This window comes from Manacus vitellinus, unplaced genomic scaffold (assembly GCF_001715985.3).
Source record: "Manacus vitellinus isolate BGI_N305 unplaced genomic scaffold, ASM171598v3 scaffold_22_pilon, whole genome shotgun sequence".
Lineage (NCBI taxonomy): Eukaryota > Metazoa > Chordata > Aves > Passeriformes > Pipridae > Manacus > Manacus vitellinus.
In genome coordinates, this window is record NW_021939632.1 from 1,038,345 (window position 1) to 1,055,424 (window position 17,080).

The 17,080-nt window shown below is 36.7% G+C and overlaps 1 protein-coding gene across 1 annotated transcript in view; it reads left to right on the forward strand.

Moving 5' to 3' along the window:
* The first annotated feature begins 1,053 nt into the window (after positions 1–1,053).
* The window catches only part of DPP10 (dipeptidyl peptidase like 10), a 213,218-nt gene continuing 197,191 nt past the window's right edge, over positions 1,054–17,080 (forward strand). Inside the window, exons 1-2 of the mRNA XM_008922956.2 lie at positions 1,054–1,164; positions 9,715–9,810. Coding sequence (XP_008921204.1) covers positions 1,140–1,164; positions 9,715–9,810 — 121 coding nt within the window. The 5' untranslated portion in view covers positions 1,054–1,139. The remainder of the gene's footprint in view (positions 1,165–9,714; positions 9,811–17,080) is intronic.

Here is a 17,080-nt window from a genome sequence, read left to right on the forward strand (position 1 = left end):
TTTTACCCCACCTGGTATTTAGTTGGAGCTTAGTGGGAGCTTGTGTTGATTGTGGAACTCTTGTATAAATACCTCACCTTTGTAAGTAGGATGAAGTAGGATCTTCTCACAAGTTCCTCCCAGTTTTCTTTTTTTTTTCACAATCTTGAGTTAGCATTTAGTTTTGTGATACTAAGGATATGAGTAATTGTGGCAGAGAAACATTTATGCTTTCGAGATATAGATAGAAAAAATATTGTTTTCTGTGAGGGAAAGTTAGGGTTGTAAGAAACAATTGTACTATTTTTGTCATTCTGTTGTTCGATGTTTACATGCTATTTGGTCTTAAACTGTACCATGAACACAGACAATGTATTGCTATTACTGACAAACGTAAATGGAGCTTGGCAGGAGGTAAACGTGTAACCACACAGGATGTAGGTTTAAGTGCACTAGTAGTTAAAGAAGCATCCATTTAACATTTGTTATAAGCTACTGTTGTTTTTTTATAACTAATAGGGGAGCAGTTAACAGTTGATTTACTGTATAGGGAAAAAGAGCTTGTAGCTTCAGATGGAATACTTGCAGCCTCAGGCAGTTTTGTTAGTGTTTTCTATTACAAATAAGTTTAATAGTGTACATTAAAAAGGATGTGTATTTAAACCTTTATGGTCCATACTGTGTTAGGTAGAATTACAGTAAATTGCTACATTTCATTTCTGTAATTATCTTATAAACTGCTAGTGATACTGTCCTGAAGTTTATGTTCAGCACATTTTAACACAGGTTGTAGTTTGGACAGCTTGCATCAGATGATTTGATTTTCTCTTAGGGGTATAAAATTACATATTTATATATTAAAAAAAAAGAGAGGGATCTATTAAAAAGCGTAAGAGTTACACACCTTTGGATGACTCTGTGTACTGTGGACCAGGGAGGGATCATGAGCACCTCCTGTGCTGTGATTATGAGTATGCACTGAGCAATTTTCCTATCACTAATAGTTCTAGAAATGTATGATTGTGAAACATGGTCTTTTCCTTTTATTTTATTTTTTTCCATTCCTGTAGGAACTTGGAAGTAACAGCCCTCCGCAGAGGAACTGGAAGGGAATTGCTATTGCGCTCCTGGTGATTCTAGTTGTTTGTTCACTCATCACTATGTCAGTCATTCTTTTAACCCCAGGTAACCTACTTCTTTATTTTATCTTATTAAAGGTGTATGATTCATAATGCAGTCATGAAAAGTGACATATAATTGTTAAAGTATCTCTTGCCCTTGAGCATTTTTAACTTGTGGCTACTACAAATTTTGTGCCTGTAGGGACTCAACAGTTACTGGAGGCCTTGTGGAGCAGAAGCACTTGGGTTTGGCAATAGGTCCTTAGGGTTGTGTCAGCCTTGGGATGGCTACAAGCAATCCTCATTAGCTCCAAAAGATGTGAGCTGACTTTAAGATTTTGTCACTTGGGCTGTAGTTTCAGATTCACAGATGAGCTAAGAGAAAGCTGCATGTCATTAGAAACAAATTCCCAGAATGAAACTTCTCACTGATCAGAACATGCATCTTTCATATGTACATGCACAGGCTCCTTCCCTTTTCTTTCTCTCAAAAACAAATAGGGTAAATTAATGTTCAGTCACAGAAAAAAAAGGGAGAGCACAAGTATTAGACTAAAAGAGCAGTTAGACCTGTAAAATAATTATGCCTTTTTTTTTTGTTCTAATATGATTTGAGTTATTTTTCCAAAGACTTTCTTTTTACCACTGAATCAACAACTATTTAACTATATCATAGAACCTGAGAAGGAAACTCTGCACAAGTTTTAAAGAAAAAATATCTTTGAATTCTTTTGTCAATTTTAAAGTTACGGCATAAAGTACCTGATTTGCTTGGCATGCCTAGAAGGTAAATATTGTTCTGCATATGTTCTGCTATTGAAGTGCCCCAATTGTGTAAACCAAAGGGTTATTAAAGTACTTTTTAGTTAAATAATGGTTCCAGACTATTTGGTCACTGGATGAAATCATCAAGGGATGCTGGCTGTGTCTGTCCATGAGCAAGTACAGCAGTAGACCACTACTGCTTGAAAGGAAGGTGATGAGACTGAATGCAAAAGGATCAAAAAACTTTGCTTGTTAGAGGGAATGACACAGCTAGAGACAGTACGTAGGAATACTATGGACTATTCTACTACTTCTGTTTTGTGTAAATATCTGCTACATATGCCTGGTGCTGTCCAAAGTGACTACCTATTTCCATGTTGAACACTTGAGAAAAATAAAAGCGAAGTTGTTCTGCTGTAGTCTCAGTGTATAGGAGTTTCTTCAGGGAATAACAGAAAAGAGATTTTGAGAGCAAATGGTAGTGTCTCCTGGTACACTTTAAGACAGAAGACTGTTTTCTGCTTCAAGGAGAGGTAGCTTTTTTGGAAGACTTGCAAAAAATCAAATGTTATGCTGGAATCTACAATAATAAAGATCAGTTGTGGCTCTTATACCTATAGAGAATTATTAATGATGTAAAAAAACATAAACTGAAGTCTTCGAAGGCACTCGTGGAAAAAGAATAAACAACCTAGGGAAATGTTAACCTTTTTTTTAAAATATGTTAAAAATGCTCAGCGAATTGCAACACCTCCAAGGCTGTTTCAAAATCCAGAGAGCTTGCTTGTAAACTTGCATAAGCTGGGACCTACATTTCATTTCAAGCCATGCGAGTGAAAACTAGTTCTGTCAGCTCAGATGCTCTAAGATATCCCATAGAGACTGTAAAGCTTGATATAAATAAAAACCTTTTCCCCAGAATGATCTAGGTCCGTAAAACTGGGCTTTATTGCAGGTTGGAAATGTTTACCAAAGAAAGATTTGGAGGCACACTGTAGGACAGCTACTTTCCCTGTTTTGACCCTAATCAGTGCTGTTCCCCCTTCACTTTCATTTTTAATTAATATATTTTTTGAAGAAAATGTTTTGATACTCTACTGGTCTGCTGGCAGGTACTAAGCACTATAGCTGAAGCTATTTTGTCATGAATATATGTAAGATCACTTTGGGGTGTTTGCATTTGAGGAGAGGAGAAAGTTGGAGCCCATTACACATCTGGCTATTGGGAGGTGCTCAGTTCTAAGGTGCCACTAATCTGTTACATAAATACTTGGGTTAGCAAATTCTTCTCATAAAATATAATAGGTCTGAATTTAGATCTTCAGTGAAATAGGGGGAATTATGTCCTGTGTTACCTTGGGATACTTCAGAGTGAATTGCTTATTATTTCTAATACCATTTTGAGCATCAGAGAGTTCTTTCCCTATTTAGTTCTGCCTGTATGGATGGGTGCTTTTTAGATTTCATGTAAATTCCCCTAAACACTGTACATCGTACTGCTTCTTTTTATGGAGATGATAATCATTTCAGATCGTTGTTACTCAGAAGCCTGATTGTTTCATTTGTATTTTTTTTGAGGCAAAAGTGTGTTTACTGATATGCCAAATACAACAGCAATGTCTCTTTTGCCTACAGTTATTTATACATTGTTTTGTCCACAATATAAGAAGCTCTTATGTCTGTGTACACTCACAGCTGTCATTGCAGTTCTCTCAAACTTTGAGCAACAGCTTTCCTGCCTTTTTTTAGTAGAGACATCAATGCTTCCATATGGGATAGCAAGTTTTTAAAAGAAAGTGTAAGTTTTTTAAGCAAAAGGCTTCAAAGAGGCTCTAGCTTCCAGTAAATATGGAATTGGTACGAAAACTAAAAGAAAATTCTTGCTTTTTTGTTGTTGTTGATTTTTTTTTTTTTAGTATTTTTTTATTACATGAAATATAACTTGAATATACAACAGGAAGCAGGAACTATGTTGAAATAAGAGATGTATTTTGACCTATTTATAGCTTCTGTTCAAGTCTGAAGCATCTGTGTTGTAATTATGGTTGTGGTTTTAGTAAATTGTACCGACAGTATTAGTAATATTTTGGTACCTTTTATCTTGCTTTTAATCTATAATAATACTCGGAATCTTTATAAATATCTTAGTGTTCTCAACAAAGATATGGAAAAATGGAAGTCCAAACCATTCAGTGATGTAAGACATCAGTGGCAGAATCTGAATGAACTCCCAGTCCAATAACCACTTGTTGGGGCTCAACAAGTGAATCTCTGTGGAATAAGGGGTGCATTAAATAAACCCCATTGCACCCATCAAGTAGAAATTGCTACACTGCTCTGTACTTGGGAGTAGAAGGCAAATATCCCTGCTAGTTTTCTTCAAAATTAAATAAGTACTAGGCTAAAGGAAGTGCATGAAGATACAAAAGAATGAGGTTACTGTTGTTAAAGCAAGGAACTGGAGTGTGGAAAAACTTGGGAGTTTCAGAGTAGGAACCTGTTTGTCCTCTGGGGCAACTTAATTATGAATCTAGTTATTTTTATGTAATATTTGGAGTTGATTACTTGAGAAGTATTTAAGACAAAACAAAAGAAAATGCCTTGGGAATAATCTTATAGATATATCTTTATATTGGGAATTAGTGGCCGGTGCATAAACAGAAATAGCTGTTTATGAGATGCCATCATTTAGTTTATATGTCAGTATAAATATAACACAAGTATCCTTTTTCTGCTTGTATTCTATTTCATGTTTTCAGAGTTTCGTCACATACCTGCACATACTGAAATATTGATAGGTAAATTTTTAGAGATCAGTTCCTTTAAATCACTCCTACCTTTAAATCAACATTTTTTTTTGTTTTTTTTTTTTGCTTTACATCATGACAGTGTGTTCCCTATTGCAGGAATTATGTGAAGACCTATCTGATTGATCACTGTTGATCTGTATTTCAAAAGTGAGAAATGCTCAACTGGAAGGATTAGCACTTAAAATCTTTTATATGAAAAATCACCTGAGAATGATCTAAGGGTTGTGCAGACATTACTACCCTTGTATGGGTGTTTTGCCACAACACTTAAGGCTGTGTTTTCATTTAGGGACTGACAGTAGTTCTACCTTCATGTTAACTTACAATTTCTGAAGATGTGGCAGACTCAAATGCTTTACTCAGGACTCCTTTACTGAGATATTGATATTGGCATTTAAACCATGCCTGCTGATAGATGTACTTACTGTTGAGCAAACTGGCATGTACCTCTAATCACAGACTCAGAGAACACTCAGTGTTTGCTTTGCTGTCACATGATGAAAAAAAAAGGACAGCTTTAAAGAAAAATTCCTTTAGAGAACATTTAGGCCAGCCAAACTGGCAGGAAATGCTCTTTTTGAAAGATTTTGAGAAGAGAAGAGAATCCATCTGGGTTATATACGAGAGAAAAACTGTTTAGAACAGGGTTAGGATCGACCCCTCGATACCATCTCTCATAATGCTCTTAAATTAATAGAAAACAAACTAAACATTTTTTTTTTTGTGATATGGAGAATCATTACCAGAAGATTCAGGTTTCTGGTCAATGCTGTATAGACTTCCTGTAACTACTGTACACTGGCAAGTCAGCTTTTCATATCTGACTACTTTAAGGCAAGTTTTTTTTCCTTTGTCATGCAAACACAATATGAACTATCCTAATTCCCAGTTATCAATATATCTGTTAGCTTGCATACAGTTTAGTAGTGGTGTTTTTCCATGGCATTTAACATGAAGCCTTTATCCTAATTTCTAACATGAAAACATTTTTTCCACAGAAAAGTCAATAGGGAGCTTCAGTTAATGGTATACTGCACAACATAATTATTAGTTTTATTTGCTAAGTTAGAAGGTAAATTTTATGAGATCTGTAGACTACTTTTAGCCTGCAGAAATAATATCCTATAAACTCATGAGAAGTAACAAGGCTATTAATTTCTACTTTTGCAGTCTTCTAGTTTGGTAAGCACAAATAGGTTTGTCATTTGGAATTAATACACATCAGTCATTGAACTATATTTAGTTGGATGTACAGTTAAAATGTAGCCTTTTAGTTTTTAACATTTGGTTTTGTTTTTATCTTCTATAATCTGTATCATTATATACATAAATATATATATAATTTCAGAATGAAATAGAAATCTGTGACAAATTGTGTGAGGACATTGGAAATATAACTCCTTCAAGGAATAATTCAATAAAATTTACAACAGAAATGAAAAAGAGATAGTAGGCTATTTTGTAATGTAATAAATACGAAGTGAAAGGCAGTCTTTTTAAAAAAAAACCCACAAGTACATCCTAGAATCAAAGAATAGTTTGGATTGAAAGAGACCTTAAATATCATCTTGTTTGAACCCCCTGCCATGGGCAGGGCCACTTTCCACTAGACCAGGTTGCTCAAACCCCCATCAAACCTGGCCTTGAACACTTCCAGGGATGGGGCATCCACAGCTTCTCTAGGCAGACTGTCCCAGTGCCTCAACACCCTCACACTGAAGAATTTCATCTTAATATCTAATCTAAGCCTGCCCTCTTTCAGTTTAAAGCCATTCCCCCTTGTCCTGTCACTCCAGGCCCTCGTTCAAAGTTCCTCTCCGGCTCTCTTGGAACCCCTAAAGGGTACTGGAAAAGGTACTGGAAGGTGCTCTGAGGTGTCCCCAGAGCCTTCTCTTCTCCAGATTGAACAACTCCAACTCTCAGCCTGTTTTCATAGGAGGGGTGCTCCAGCCCTCTGAGCATCTTTGTGGCCTCCTCTGGGCCTGCTCCAACAGGTCTGTATCCATATCACTTGGAGAAGGAAGTTACCATCAACCAGGAACCTCCTGGATTGGTTATGCCCTGCTGTGCTGCCCCCCCAACAGATGCTGGTGTGGTTGAAGTCCCCCATGAAGACCAGGGCTTGTGCATGTGAGGACAACCCTGTTAGTCTTTGGAGGGTCTCATCCACTTTGTCTTCCTTGCCAGGTGGCCTGTAGCAGACTCCCTTTATAATGTCACATATCCTTGCCCTCTCTTTAATTCTGACCCATCAGCTCTGGGTTGGCTACTCATCCATGCCCAGGAGGAGCTCTGTGCATTCCAGCTGGTCACTGACATAGAGGGTGATCCCCCTTCTCTTCTTCCCTACCTGTGAGTATAAACATTGTGAAGTACATACTAAATGTATGTGCTCGAGAAAATTTAACCCAGTATAGTGTTTTGAGTGTTCATGTGATGTATAATTCATCATGCTGTAGATAAACTGAGCCTCTGAGATATTGATAGAGTGGAAAGTTAGTGCCAAGGATTTCAAACAGGGGTCTATTTTAAAGACTTAGCATTAGGAGAAGAGTTACTTTTCAAACATCCAAGTAAAGTTTCACAAAGATGCCAGTTTAGAAATGCTAATAGTAATTTAAAAACTTACTTTAAAATCCAATTTATATCATGTTTTCTTTGCAGGCATGTGAATCAGAGTGCAGAGAGCAGAACTGGTGTTCCTTTCTTCTCTGATAGACTTTCTGTACACAGCTGATATATTGTTTTAGTGATTTTTATTAAAGCAGTTAAAAAAAGTTCTGTCTTGGGTAAGACAATTTTTTGGCAACCTAACAGCTTGTGTCAGCTTGATTGCTAGTTGACAAACTGGCAGGATACAAGGGGTCACAATAGGTAGGAACAGACTCAGGAAAGGTTAGAAGGGAAGTTCATTTAGAATCATAAACAGCATCAGGATCAGAGTGTGTTGCATCGAAATAGGTGATAGAAAACAGCTTGTTGCGGGTAGGCAGTCAGCAAGGTTATGGAGAAAGGGGAAAATGGGCATATGAAGAGCCCAATATTTGATGCTGTTAAGTTAGAAGTAGTATTTTGAGGACATGGAATGTATTTGTAGAGCTGAGCAAAACATATATAACAACATGTGCTTACTTTGAAGATAAAAACTCAGTGTGTGGCAGGAGCAAGAGCTAACAAGTCCCGTGATGTGTAAACAGAGGGATTAGGTATAAATCAAGAGAGATAATGTTACTCTGCTGTAAAGCTCTAGTAAGACTGCGGGCGGAATATTGTGTCCCATGCTGGACTTGTAGAATATAATAAAAAAAAACTAACAGGGTATTTTGATCCTTTGAAGGTAGGAAGAGGGCAAAAAGCTTATTTAAGGATTACAATATTTGTCTTATGAGGGAGGATTTGAACAACTCTGCATGCTTAGCCTTATAAGACACCAAGTACAAGAAGAGTTGATTATGGTGTTTACAGAGTCCCTGCTGCGATCTGGGACCATGAAAATGCAGCAGTGCCGTGGCATGAGCAGCTGTGGTGGCTTGTGTCTATTGTAAATTTATGATGTGCATTAAAAAGCAGTTTCTCTTCAATACAGCAAGGATGCACCTTATTAATACCAGCTAAAGTGGCTTCAGCAGGCAGTACTGATGTTTAAAGGCAAAAATATCTTATTGCTGTTGATTCCAGTAAGCTTTCAGCTGAGCTTCTTTTCAGCTGAGAAATTTGGCTGAATAAAGACCAATAATGAAACTATGATTGACTTTGTTCTCTGTGAAGGATCATGTTTTCATCCAAAATGTTTTTCAGGATATGACCTTTACAAAGGACATTTCTTTGTTAAAGAAGTGCTGGTAACATATTGGGTTGACAGAAAGATAACAAGATTGCTACTTGACTGCTGTGATTCTAGATACTCTTTTTCTATGGGTCTCCCATCAGAGAACTGCTTAATATCAGGAAGGACAAAATCTGACTAACAAAAAGTTCCTCACATAGAGAAGGTGAATGGAAGGAAGGATGCAAGGGAAAAGCTCACAGAGTGGAGAAATAACTGCAGTAATTTATGGTAACCTGGCCAATAACGATACAATTATAAAAAAAACTGCCTGGGCATTGAACTAGTTGGTTGTGTAGGAAGTTCATAGGTGCGTATTTTTGCTAGGGCACAGGCAACAAATGGAACAGCTTTTGGCAGCTGCTGTCCTAAATAACCTGAAGAAGTCAGGTGAAGTGCATAGCTGCTCTTCATTATGTGATTATTCATGGAAACTTTGTGAGTTTGTGTTTTGGCGCTAACGCTTTTTGCTTTATTAGTATTTCTGATTTCACATGTTATTGTGACAGTGAATCTTTGCTACTTATTTATTTGGTCTACAGCACAAAGAAAGCTGAATTTAGCAGAGCTTTTTTTTTTCCTTAAGCATGGGGATGGTTTTAGATGCAGGCAATTTATTTTTGGTTTTGAAAGTCAATGTTGGCTAATGTTCAGAAACATGATATTCCTGGGTTCTGTCATGTTTGGGAAAAACACAAGGCTGTTAGCCAAATGTTATACTGTTCTTGTCACTGGCAAGCCCAGGCTATAAAATGTGCATGTAGAATTTTTTTTTTCATTTTAATTTGTAGAATAGGTGAAATTGGTTCCAAATTTACTTACAGGAGTTTTTTACTTAGTTTCTGTCAGTATAAGGTGATCAATATGTCCAACATCCTTTAATTCTCAGGAAATTTTTGTATTGGTTTGTAATCAGACTTTGCTTGCACTGGGGGTCTGTGGTAAGAAAGAACTTTGCCACTACCATCCCCATATAATAAATAGCCAGGCACTACAGTCTGTGGTTGTCCTGTCCAAAAGGTACCAATGCTTTGTTTTCTGAAGCTTTACTGAAGAAATGTGATACTTTTTCTTGTTGGGGGGGGAAAAAATAAAAAGCACAGTATCGTTATCGATTTTGACAGGATTACTTGTTCTATAATTACAGTGTTTTGCAAACAACACAATGTATAATTTTTAATAACTATCTAAAATGATGTTATGTTTGCTTTAGATGAACTTGCAAATTCATCAGAAACCAGGTTATCCTTGGAAGATCTCTTCAGAAAAGACTTCATAGTTCATAATCCAGAAGCCAAATGGATTAACGGTAAGTGTATAAACTCTCACGTAATTTGAAAGTAGGTAATAATTTCAAGTATTGGCTGCTATTGTTATCCAGACACTGAGAAAGAATCTGTTAAAATTTCAAACTCTCTTGAAGTTGGCCAGTGTCCCAGTTTTCCTTTTAGTTCTGAATCATGTCTGTTTCATTAATTTTTGAAGTGGCTTTCTAATTTTAAAACTCTGTCTAGTAGAAACTCACTGAAATTATCTGTTTATGCTCCTGACTCAGTTGGAAACAGTGAGGAAGAATTTTTTAAGAATTGGATCTTGTTTATGTATTCACAAGAAGATAAAATCTATTAATATCTGAACTTTTGGATCTGAGAGCCTGTTCTCTACATGTCTAGAATAGATTCTTGAATATTTCAATATACTTGTACAGCTCATAGTAATTTTCTGATGTCTACGAATTGCATGTAGTGTTCTAATTTATTAAATTATTTATAAATGGTATGCAGATTCCCCCCAAATTAAGGAGTTTTAATGTAAAAAAGTAAACAAATTCAAACTTTTTTTTCAACTCATTGACCTCCATTGCTCTTGAGCATGTGGGTTGTTCAAATTCTTTCTGTTTAAAAGAAATGCACAAGTAACACAATAACAACCATCTGATTTGTGTCATTATAGTTGGGTCTTTGTATTACTTACTCCAGGTGTTATAATCAAAGGAATGACAACAGGCTTTGTGCAAAATAGAGTATTGTTAAGGAGTGCTCTGTGGAAGGCAGGAGTGTGGAAATCTGGTGACTTTGTATGTAAATTCAGAATAACTTTACATGGGAAATAATTCTTCAATTATATTAATCGACTTTGGCATTCAGCTATAACTAGAACTGATCTTTATGGTCAATCCTTTTTTTTCCAGGGCCTGCTCTGATATTATTTGTTATCCAGTAGTTAAGAGATAGGAGAGGGGATGTTCAGTTTAGTTTCCTGCCACTCTCTTCCCTCAGTTACTCCAGTGAAAATACAGTTGGAAGAAGATCCTTATGCCAGTTCTATCCATTACTCTTGTTACCCAAAACCTCCACGAGATTACTCTCCTAAGAACACTAGTAGTTGTTCATAACATGTGCATAAAACTCTATGCATGTAGTACTAATTTCAAATTCCAGGACAATAAAACTAAAAGGTTATGGATGGAGTTATATTAAATATTGTTGATGCTATAAAACATGTAGTTTATTGTATTTTTTTAACTCGGTTCTACAGCCTGTGCTAAGATGAAAGCTTCTTTCATGAGTTTTCTGGATGTGGTAAAAAGAAATGTAGAATTTGATGCTTAACCCTTCCTTGGATGCAGGGTTTTTTTCTTGACTTCAAAACCATCTTAAGAAACTCATACAGTGGAATATAATTTTATTAGTATCATGCAAAAAATGGAGGTCGTAAGCAATCTAGTCTAAAAGGTGTGAGATTGTACAGCTATGAACTTTTACATCACTTCAAAATAATATTAGAAATACTATTTAATAAAAAAAGGCCCTGTGTTATTAACAGTACAGCTGTACTAATATCCAATCTTTCTTCAGTGGTGTTTTACTGAGTCACTATGTCAACTTCTAAGCTTGCAGTTAGGTATTTTCCTGTGTTTATTTGCCAAAGAAACAATGAAGTACAATAGTGCAAAAAAGGGAAAGAATTAATATTTGGATTATTAGAGTATGTGTGTGTATAAGAATTAAAGAAAAAGTGGGGATGATTAAGGATTTATTAAATGTTTAGTGTTTCTGATAAACACAGAAAAAACTATGCTTTTTTTCTGTTTTTTTGTTTGTTTGGTTAGGTTTTTTTTTTTTTTTTGGTAAGGATTCAGTATGGTTAATGAAATCAATATCTTGGATAATAAACAAAACAAGGAATAGTCTTGCAAAGCAGCATTTCTTCTTCCTCCTTCTAGTTTTATTTTTAAGACTTAGGATAAGATTCTATTTTCTTTCCTGGCATGGTGGCCTTGCAGTGATGGCAATATATGCATGGAGAATGAAATATATAACTTAATATTCAGATTCATTACTGTGGAGCTGAAGGGGAGCATTTGGCACTTTCTTTGGATATTGACTGGGTAAGTGAACTCTGCACAGGATGATTTTAGCAGAAAATAAATAGCTACTTACTACTACTTCTTACTCCTCTTGAAATAGGATAATTTGCATCTATCTGAAATTTTTATCATCTTCACCTCCTGGGAAGAGATAAGAATAGAGACTGAAAAAGTGCTGCTACTGTAAGCAGCTTCTTCAGGGTCTAGAGTGTGTTTCATCAAAAAATGAAAAGCAAGGTTTAAGGATTTCAAGTGCTGGATGTTCTTAGGTAAGGCCTGGTATTTAGCTGCTGCTCTTTAATGAAACTTTATGTACTGATCTTTGGCTTTATCTTCCAAGCATGTTATTTCTTCTTTCTACTTCCTGCTCCTCTACTACAAATCGATCCCCATGAAGTTATTTCTAAACTACTCTTTAATAAGAAAAACTCGTACATGCAGAAGTTTTTTCAGTTCATTTCATTTTTATGCTTGAAACGAAGTCCTCAATTTTATGTGCTTCCCACCAAAGTTAATAATTATGCAAATGTTTAAAGCTGGAGAGGAAATGTTGGTCTTTATCTAAAATAATCAGCTGTTGCCAAAGAAAATAAAAGAAACATTGTGAACTAGTTTTAAAAGGGACAAAATGTATTCACATTCTATATAATATGAAGGTGTACATATGAACATATCATTCAGATTTCTTCCTCGCTTCCTTTTTCTTTCTCCTTTTCTTCTCCTTTTTTTGGGTTTATTTCAAAGACTTTTTTTTCAAACCTGACTTGGATTTTTCTCTTTGTAAGAATTAACGAAGGAAAGAGATAATATGGGCGATGGCTACTATTTTTCTTGGAGATAACTTAGTAGTTTACTAAACTTTTTCACATATAAATTTGATCACTTCAACTGTATTTAAAAGGACGTGGTGGTGTGTATACACAACCATCATTCAGTCCAACCCATGTTAGCTGGAAGAGTGTTTGATTTCAGGAAGCTTTCCAGTTGCTTTGCATAGTTTTGAAGATGTTAAATGAGAGTACATCTTCCTTTAGCATTATTGTTCTTCAGGTTTTCTAATAGGAAGTGAGAATTTAAAATGCTGCCAGTGAATTATGAAAGTACTTGGACCTGACAGCTCATTGCTCTAGATAAGAGCTTCACATTAGATGGCAAAGAGGCTTGGTTTACTTAAGTTTAAGCACAAAACTGCAACATAGTTGGGTATATACTCAGCAGAATGATATTTTTCATATATCTGAAAAAGAAGTGTTGGAGAAAGACCTGAAGTCTGAATGATGGCCTGCAGCAGGCTGTGCCCTGGAATCTTGTCTCATGCTAAAGCTCAATAAATCACCTGAGCACATGCATATGTGCTTTATGGAGCCGTGAGGGGTTTTGGTATCTGCTTAGGGTAAAACTTCTGTAAGGGGCTTTGCTGAAATTGTGAGATAATAAAATAAGTATTTCTCTCTTTCTGTCTTTCTTGCCTCTGGAGCAGCTCTCTGTTCCTTTATTCAGTAACCCTTTTAACACTGTGTCCTGGGAAGAGCATAGGGTAATGTGCATGGCTGGGCAGCACCACAGCTCTGTTCTGGGAACATGCTGGTGCATGGATTTTGGAGGGGACTGAGAAGTGGGCAGGTGCCAGCATAGAGGGAAGGGCTTGCAGCATCGCTTCAGGGAAGAGAGTGATCTTTGAGAGGGTTAGAGATGATACCAGAGCTTCCCTCCTCCTGTAGGACCACCCAGTGTATTCAAAACAGACTCATCTAACAAGCAGCAGCAGCCCTCTCTGTGTCTGGGAGGAAAAGAGAAAATAAGGAAGTCATGGGGAGTCAGAAGTAGTAGGGCAGGGAAGACTGTGGGAAGGGAAGGGACCCAGACTGGATGAGGTGGGAATTTGTGTTTCAAGAAGGGTTTCCAGACTCCTGCAGAAACTGCATTTTCTCCACCTATCATCCTTGTCCCTTCTTTCTTGCGGGTGCAGGGGAGGCAACTGGTGCTCACATCCCCTGCTGCAGAAGATACAGAAAATGACAAAATAGTTTGGGGCAGGTTTGTCCCTTGGTGTCATCCTGGCAAACACAGTCCCTTTCTTTAACTAATCAGGCTGAATGAACACAGCATTTTGATGAGAGATTTCTGGAGGAAACATAGGTTTGTACCTCTTTCATGTGTTGCAAAACCCTGGTTTTAGAATGAGGTTTATCAGTTTGTCCAGCATAAAATCCTAGGTTGTGCCAGAAATCTCAACAGGTATACCTTGTTTAAACTTAATTTTGAAAGCAAATAATTTTTCATGCACATGTATTTTCAAGGGAAAGACTCTTCAACACTTTTTTTTTCTTCCCCCTTTTACAGTTTAATGTATTTCTTTGGATATGATAATGAACCACTCCATCTCAAGACAGAAATATTTTCACAATGCCTTGAGAACAGTATAAAGGCAATAGATGTCTGGGTTTATTTTAACTTAAAGCCTTGTATTTACTTTATTTACTTTAAAAAATTTTTTTTAATATTGTTTCCAGATTTCCTGTGTTAACCTCAGCAGAAGCTTTTATTTACTGAGTAATATTTACTTGTTCTGATGTGAGCATCTTTATTTATTTTCATGCATTGGTTTTATCAGTGAGGAAAAAAGAGAATAGGTGATGGTTTGTTCCCCTTTTGAAAATCAGGAAAACCATGGGACTGGTGTAGGGAGGAAATCCCTCTCCTCCCTTCACATTTATTTTGCAAACATTTACTGTGTTTAATAGGGTCTCTCTTTTTGAAAAATAATAAAAAAAGAGAAATTATAATATTAAACCACTTTTGCTTTATGTTGACCACTCACTTCACTGTAATATTTTGTAGACTGTGTATTACAGTTAGCAGGGAAAGATATTACCTGGTTGAAGAAGTATTATTGCTTTTCATAACATGTTTGGTTTCCTTAAAGAGCAGTTGAGAGAGTGGCTTCCCATAGTTTTATTTGTGGTTGTCCCCGGCACCTTTCTTGTGCTCTACACTGCTTTTATCACCTGGGGAGTGAAATGTGTACACAGTGGCCTTTGCTTGAGCTGGTGCTTTCCTTGAGTCTCTGTTGCCTCTTGTCAGTCCTGAAAAATCAAATAAAAAATGTTTTTGGGAAACCTGGCATGAAGATGGTTTAAAATTGTGGATGATAAAAATGGAAGTGGTTTGGGAAGCACAGCACACAGATTCCACAGTACCACATGTGCCAACTTTGTGCAGGAAACTACAGTTTAAAATGTTTAGCACTTCTTAAAGGAAGCTTTTTCTGTACATGAGACAAATATGGACTTTATTTTGCAGAGCTGAGAGTGTTGTAATGTTTTCAGAGAATATGGATCAAGTGCAAGAAATCAGTCCATCACTGAGCAATAAAACAAGACAGATTCTGCTCCAGAAATTTGTTTCTGAGTTTGAATCAATAAACAGCTAAATACCTCTATTAGGATTACATATCTATATATAGTGGTATGACTCTGGTAATTCATGGTAATTAAGAGTGCAGTCGTATATTTTTTTTTCCCTGTCCCTTAAATGAGATGAGAGTCTGATGCGGCCAGGCTGGAATTCAGAGATTGTGTACAAGTGCATTTTTGGTGTAACAGGGGCTGTGTTTGGCACTCAGATATTTGCTGTGATATGATGCATCAGTGCTCTGTCAGGGACTTGGGCAGAAGTGAAGAGAGGTATGTACAGTGGTGCTCTTGCCAACTCTCCATAGAGCTTTCATTATTTATCTGAATCTGTCTATGCAGAGCCTGAAGTTGGAAGTCAGGCCAGGGAGTTGTTTTGTTCCCTGTGGTTCCACGTGAAGAGTATATTCTTGAAAAGTAGCAGAGAGTGGTTGGACTTTGACTCCTCGTGCATGGAAAAGCAGCATGTAGAAGAGCAAGTAAAAAAAATCCTGGGTAGGACTACAGTCTTTGGAGGGTTTCAGCTAAAACACTTCTTTCCTAAAACTCCAGGAATTGGTGTGAAGTACACATCCAATTGGTGTGAAGTACACAGTTTTTGCCAAGTCTGAAGAGAACATTTTGGTAAAGTCCCAGAAAATTTGAAAAGATACATAGAGCATCTCCAGGCTGGGTGATTATTCTCTCAGAGACTGCTAAAAAGGGGAATAAAAGTTTTGATCGATACCGTTCCACTGATTTGTTAAAATAACTTTTTAAGCAAAAGAATTTAAACAGTACTGTTGTGAAATGGATTGATTGATTAAATTCTCTCATTAAGGAATTGAATGGAGGAGTTTGGAGCTGTATTTGTGCTGATGCTGAATGCTTCCCTATGAGCTAGCTGTAGATGGGTAATTGGTCATTCAGGCAAAGGTTGTGGAGGTACCACCCTTGTTCCAGGTGCAATGTGCCTTGTGATATCCCTTCATGGGGGACAATGAAGCAATGGCCAATCTTACTTTAGGAAGAATTTTGATTTTCTTGTTTGTTTGAGTTTTGGGGAGTGGTTCGTTTTGGTCGTGGAAATTTTTAATTTATTTTAAGTCCAGATGTAGTAGTTCCTTGGTTTGGTTTTCTCTGTATTGCTCAATAGAAAATAAATTTATTGTTAAATGTGGCACGTGAGGAATACATGTAAAATAAAAGGAATAAAGAGAGTTATATAAATAGAAACTGAAACAAATTATTTTATGCAGTACTATACATAGGCTTGCAAGTAAGAAAGAATTAAATAATTTGGGTTGCAGCTGAGTGTGAATGTAACATGCACCCTTAAAAACCAGGATGGGGAAAATCCTTTACTTTTTTCTATATGGAAGTGGAGATTTAATGTCATTTCTTTAGGGATTTGTCAGAAAAAAATGTGGCCTTTTTATCAATAATCATTATCACAATGTAAATATTAATTTTTTTTCCAAAAAGCAGAAATGCTTTTGTGCTTCAACTTCATGTGAATGGATCTCACATGTTTAGATGTGGTGGCTCTGCAGCTGTGGGATGCTCACTGGGGTGGCAGCAGAGCTCTTCCCTGTAGGCAGAAGGCCAGAGGATTACTGTTCCTTTCATCCTCTGATTCTCCCCCACAAGGATGAGCACTTGTATAGCCTATTGCTCAGGAGGTTGTCTTGTCCTGATCACTAAAATTCTTTGTTCCACCGGTTGTGCCAGAATAGAGTTTTCCCCTCTGTAATTTTCCCCCCTAGACTCTGTGCAGTCTGGGTTTTAAATGATCTTACTTAGTGACTGTTTTAAAT